This window comes from Micromys minutus (assembly GCF_963924665.1).
Source record: "Micromys minutus genome assembly, chromosome: 11".
NCBI lineage: Eukaryota > Metazoa > Chordata > Mammalia > Rodentia > Muridae > Micromys > Micromys minutus.
In genome coordinates, this window is record NC_137980.1 from 34,238,183 (window position 1) to 34,244,682 (window position 6,500).

The 6,500-nt window shown below is 40.4% G+C and overlaps 2 protein-coding genes across 2 annotated transcripts; both read right to left on the minus strand.

Moving 5' to 3' along the window:
* Positions 1 to 1,653: 1,653 nt before the first annotated feature.
* Positions 1,654 to 3,008, minus strand: LOC308427389 (uncharacterized protein; the record flags this gene model as incomplete). Its single annotated transcript, XM_080925528.1, has 2 exons — positions 1,654 to 1,986; positions 2,970 to 3,008. 2 exons carry the CDS (start codon positions 3,006 to 3,008, stop codon positions 1,654 to 1,656), a joined length of 372 nt encoding a protein of 123 aa, XP_080781654.1.
* Positions 3,009 to 4,913: 1,905 nt separating this feature from the next.
* LOC308427032 (large ribosomal subunit protein uL5-like) lies at positions 4,914 to 5,480 on the minus strand (the record flags this gene model as incomplete). Its single annotated transcript, XM_080925071.1, has 1 exon — positions 4,914 to 5,480. The coding sequence occupies one exon, from the start codon at positions 5,478 to 5,480 to the stop codon at positions 4,944 to 4,946; it is 537 nt and encodes a 178-aa protein (XP_080781197.1). The 3' UTR covers positions 4,914 to 4,943.
* Between the last annotated feature and the right edge of the window lie 1,020 nt (positions 5,481 to 6,500).

Sequence of the window (6,500 nt, forward strand, 5' to 3'; positions counted from 1 at the left end):
TAACTTTTAAATTTCAATTTAAAATATTATTAATTTTTTTCTTAAACCATTTTTACAATAAAAATAGCTTGTTCGTTTCTATTTTGGCAATGGTATGAAAACAGGTAATTGAATTAATTTCCTGGTGGCAAGAAAGTTTAGTTCTAGGAATTAATTCTCCTTCTATCCCTGCAGACCACACACATACAAATAACATACACATATTCATAAACACAAATATACATCTGTGTGTACTGATGGGGGAGTAGGGTGGGATACAACCTCATGTCCCCTAAAATAAAAACAACTTGGGTATAGAACTTTGTGAAATGTACAATCATTCTTATAAAAAACAAATTATGCACTTATACTTACAAATGCTGTTTTTTATCTTTCCATCACTATGACAAAATGATTAAGATAGTAAACTTATGAAAAGATTAATTTTGGCTCAGGACCCCCCATGTATAGTTGCTGGACTGTAGTTAGAAGCTTCTTATGGTAACAATATCATGGTGAGAACATATGGCAGGAAGAGCTGCATATTCCATGGTTGCCAGCAAGCAAAGAGTGAGTAAGGGCTGAAGTCCCACTCCCTCCTTCAAAGAGGTATAACCAATAACTTAACTGCCTCTAGAGAGCCACCTTACCTTTTAAACTGTTCTTTAAGCCACCCTACTACAGGTCACTCAGTAGCAGCCTGAGTTAAGGGCCAATACTTTAACACATGGTCTTTTGGGAACACTTCAGGCAACACTGTAGTAGTGATAACACTAAAAGAATAAAAAAATAAGTTCAATGACTAGGTGACAGGGTGGGTAAGAGACTTTGTCCATTTTGAAAAGTGTAAAACGGATGTTGATGTAGAAGTAGACAAATGAGGTTATTTATGTAGTAGCAACTTTTTAAAAACTGTCGCCAGCTTTATTAAAGATACTTTTCATAAACAATCATGGTATTCAGGCAGGACATGGGCAGACAATCAACAATATAGAAGAACTTCCAAATTCCCTTCTTGTACAGACTATCGAAATCAGAAAGCCACTGTAAAACCCAAATGAAACCTTCATTCACTGCTTCGAAAAGGGGAAAGTAGCTTAGAGTGAGGGTTGACATTTCACATTAAGGATGTTGTTTAACAACTTTTCACAAGCCAACCCTGACTTTCAGGAAATGAACATGGCAGAATTTTCAATCTGAAGATCCACAGTCTTTTATAAAAGGAACCATTGCTCTTCTGAGAACACTTGATGAAATCACTGAAAAGTCCACATTGTCCAATAGACTAGAAAACCAATTTTGGGGGTCAGGTTTCAATAGGTCTCTGGTTTTACAGGAATTATGTCTACGTTCATGGTACACAGGGGAAAGAGTTTATAAAAATGAATTTAGAGTTTTCCAAACCACATGACATTTTGTGCCTTGGTATCCACCTATGCAGGATCAGGAGCCTTTCAAAATTATCAAGGAAAGAGGTTTTCTGTCCTCAGTCCAGCTTGGGTGATATTTTTGTTAGTGACACATGATCCTTTCCACACCCCCCCCCCCAATGAAGAGTTCTGTGTGCTAATAAAAAGTAAAACAAAATTCTGCATTTTTATAAAACTTGATAAAAAATAGTATTTCAAACTGTACAGTCAACAGAAGTACACAGTTATCAAAAATGCCCACACATCACTTGGCATCTCCAGCACCTTCAGCTTTCTGTGCCTGGTTTGTTTTGGCATCTCCATTTTCTGCAGGATTATTCGCATCCTTCCCGGCATTGGCTTTCCCCTTCTTCCCCTTGGGTACTTTCTCTCCCTTTTTTTCTGGGGCCTTTTTAGGCTTGGGCTCAGGCTTTGGAGGAGCAGGTTTAGCAGTCAACCTTGCAGATCTTCTCTGTGGCTCGTCCTTTACCTCGGCTTTGTCTCCTTTAGCATCCCCTTCAGCCCCTTGAATTTTATTTTGATTTTTTTTTTTAGATTTGTTGCATGAAAAGTTTTTTAACACAACATTTTGCTGACTCTGAGGATTTCATATCATACATCATGATCACGCTGATTTCCCAGTCCTTCCATGTCTGCCTCCGACCATATGACCCTCTCTAAAAGTGGTTTTTAAGTTTTGATTGCATTCACACTATCCTATATGGAAACCTAAACCTATAAACATTAGCAGGGCACTTAAAATTTTTGAATTGCCCCTGGGTCACTTAAATTTTAATCTCAGGAAATCGTGAGTCAGAGAAGAAATTGGCTAACTACCAACTTCCCCATCTCTTGGTTGTCAGTTGTCTCCCAATTAGTTTGACGCTCCACAGACTGAGGACCCTGGATAAGGCTCAGCTGGTATCATTCTATAACTCTATCTTTGTATCTCTTACATACATCATGGCTCAGTACCAAGATGGAGGCCCCGATCTCTCATTTAGATTACAGTAACTCCGGAGTCATAGGAACTTCACATATGACAGGAGTAGGTCCTCTGTGATATGGTCCTCACTTCTTATTGCCACTTTGGTCAATCTCAGGGTAAAGGTTTCTTTTTGATCACATCAATCAATTTAAGAACACTGAGCCCTTCTACACAAAGCTCTTTGACTCTAAATCCTTTCTCACTGGATGAATATCTATGCATCCGTCAAGTCTAATTCAACAGCACATGCTATGTGAACCTCGGAATGGACCTGGCATTCATTTCTGGTGGTTCTGTTACACATTAAGTCTTGTGTCTATAACACAACATCTATTCCCCCACTTCACTGTTGCTCATTGTTGTTACATTCCCTTGTAGCAACCTAGACTGGCAGAGCATTCAAATGATGTTTTTGGAGAGTCTGGAGGAATGAATTAAAAATAAAAAGAGTGAAGAAACAAAGATCCTGAGGTTCTAGGAGCTCAATTCTATTCTACAAAATATTTAAAGTGTTCATTCTGCCAAGAAAATGTCCCTAATATTTAAGAAGCGTTTTTATGAAGAGTGACAGAATGAAAATGCATGACAATTACTGCCTTGATGCAAACATCGTTCTGAAACAATGTATCCATCATACTAATAATGAAGACTTTTCCTTCATTATTAAGAACAGCTGACAGGGGATCATGGAAATATTATGACTGTTGGCAAGACTTAGGGTTTGAATCTGGCCTCACTTGCCCTCTGGACCATAGTTTCTTAATTTGATAAGATTCTATTGCTCTGGTAGACATTCTATCAATAAAAATACATACAAAATTGTATTAAAATATAACTCCTTGGGAAGGATAGCCTGAAGCCCCTGGAGGACAGCTAGAGTGGTGCACTCTGGGATTGGATCCTTTCTGGCCCAGCAAGAGGGACAGGCAACTGCCATCAAGACTCAAGACGTGCCTGCACACAGCTGAGCCCCCGGAGAAGTCTTGCAAGAGCTCTTCTACCTGAGCCCATGGAGACAGAACAGAGTCACTGCAATCAGAACTCGAGACCTGAGCACAAAGAGACAAACATCCAGAAGCAATTTCCTTCCTTAGCCTACAAGCCCTCAGATCCACAGGAGAGACAGGCTCTGGTCAGAGGCACCTATAATCACAGACAACAAGATGGCAAGAGGAAAGTGAAAGAACCTATGCAATGGAAACCAAGACAACTTGGCAACATCAGAACCCAGTTCTCTCACAACAGCAAGTAGTGGATTGCCAAGCACACCAGAGAAACAAGACTTAGACTTGAAATCATACTTCATGATGATGATGGAGAACTTTGAGAAACACATGAATAACTAAGTCCCTTAAACAATTAAAGGAGAACCAGGAAAAACCACTCAAAGAACTAGAGAAAAACACAACCAAACAGATTAATTGAAAATGGAAATAGAAACAATAAAGAAATCACAAACAGAGACAGAAACCTAGGAATATAAAACATAAGAAAGAAATCAGGAGTCACAGATGCAAGCATCACCAACAGACTATAAGAGATGGAAAAGAGAATCTCAGGGGCTGAAGACAACATAGAAAACATAGACAAAACAGTCAGGGAAGATGAAAAAACCAAAAAGCTCCTAATCCAAAATGTCCAGGAGATTCAGGACACAATGAGAAGACCAAACCTAAGGATAATAGGTGTAAAAGAGGGCGAAGAATATCAACTAAAAGGCACAGTAAATATCTTCAACAAATCATAGAAGAAAACTTCTCTGCCCTTAAGTACGAGATGACCATGAATATATAGGGAACCTACAGAACTCCAAATAAATTGAATCACAAAAAAAAAAAAAAATTCCTCTTGACACATAATAGTCATAACACTGAATATTTGAAACAAAGAAAGCTGAATCCTAAAAGCTGTAAGGGAAAAAGGACAAGTAACATATAAAGGCAGACCAATCAGAATTACACCAGACTTCTCAACAGAAACTATGAAAGCTAGAAGATCGTGGACAGGCGTCATACAGACCCAAGAGAACACAAATGCCAGCCCAGGTTACTAGATTCGGCAAAACTCCCAATCATTATAGATGGAGGAAACCAAAATATTCCAGGATAAAAACATATTTACACAATATCTGTTGACAATTCCAGCCCTACAAAGAATGATAGATGGAAAAACTCAACACAAAAAAAGAAACTTCACCCTCCCAAAAAAAAAAAAAAATCATGTAAGGAAATCAAAAGAAGAAAAGCACACAAACATAAGTCTACCTCTAACAACAAAAATATCAGGAAACAAAAATCACTATTCCATAATTTCTCTTAACATCAATGGACTCAATTTCCCAATAAAAAGACATAGACTATCAGACTGGATACGTAAACAGGATCCTGCATTTTGCTGCATAAAAGAAACTCATGTCAGACACAATGAAAGGCACTACCTCAGAGTACAACGCTGGGAAAAAAAACCTTCCAAGCAAATGGGCCCAGGAAACAAGCTGGAAAAGCTTTTTTTTTTTTTTTTTTTTTTTTGCATTTCTGAGAAAATTTTATTGGTCTTTTGGATAAAATTTATTTGCCAGGAAGGATGATCCCATCATACTTCTGCTGGAACCAGCGCATGGCCTCCTCTTTGCTGATTCTGTGTTTCGCCCCAATGCAGCCTGTTCTGCGCTTCTTGTCTGCGATGCTGAAACCTGGCCTACCCAGCACCACATAGAAATCCAGGCCATAGATGCCAATACTTGGGTCATATTTGATGCCCAGGTCGATGTGCTCCTGAATCCCAAACCCGAAGTTTCCAGTATCGGAGAAGTTATTTTTCTGAAGTTCGTACTCTCGCACCTTCAGGCCTTTTTCCAGAATCTCCTCTGCTTTGGCTCCACGGACTGTGCAGTGAACAGCAATTTTTTCATTTCTCCGGATGCCGAAGGACCTGACAGTGTATCTAGCTTTGGAAAACACAGGGGTCTGGCCTGTGAGCTGCTCCAACACCTTGGCTGCCCCGGTCAGTCTGTCTCCGCTCTCCCCCACACAGATATTGAGGCAGAGTTTGCGGATGCGAAGTTCCCGCATGGGGTTCTCCTTTTCACCCTGATCTTGTGCCATGGTTGAGAACAGGAAGAGAGAGTGAAAACTGAAAAAGCTATTCTAATATCAAATAAAATATATTTTCAACCAAAAGTCATCAAAAAAGATAAAGAAGAACACTTTTTACTCATCACAGAAAAAAAAATTATCAAGATGAACTCTTAATCTTGAACATCTATGCTCCAAATACAAGGGCACCCACATTCGTAAAAGAAATCATACTAAAGCTCAAAGTATGTATTACACCACACACAATAATAGTGGGAGACTTCAATACCACACTCTCATCAATGGACAGATCATGGAGACAGAAACTAAACAGAGACACAGTGAAACTAGCAGAGGTTATGAACCAACTGGAATTAACAGACAAAAACAAAAGAATATGCTTTCTTCTCAGCACGTCACGGTACCTTCTCCAAAACTGACTATATAGTAGTAGGTCACAAAACAGGCCTCAACAGATACAAGAAGATTGAAATACTCCCATGCATCCTATCAGATCACCATGGACTAAAAGCGCCTGTGCAGAACACCTGTGCATAGCACACACAAAGAATACCTGTGTGAAACATTTGCAAATAGCATGTGTGCAGAGTGCCTGCTCAGAGTCTGGGTAAAGAGCATAGTTGGAAAGCCTCAGTGTTGAGCGTGGGCTGAGAGCCCGGAGAGCACAAGCATGGAGCGCGTGGGCTGAGACCCCGGAGAGCACAAGCATGGAGCGCATGGGCTGAACGCTTACCCACAGCGTCTGTGCCAAATGCCTGTGCATGCAACATGCGCAGATCGCCTGCAAATAGTGTGTGTGTGTGTGTGTAGCGCCTGCTCAGAGTCCGGGCGAAGAACATGGGTGGAAAGCCCCGGTGTTGAGCGTGGGCAGAAATAGGCATAGAGCGCCTTCGTTGAGAGCAGTGCAGAGCGGGTATCCACAACACCTGCACATAGCGCCTGCACATTACACCTGCACATAACATATGTGCAGAACAGGTGCAAATGGCGTGTATGCGGAGGACCTACTCAGAGTCTGGGCGGGGAGCA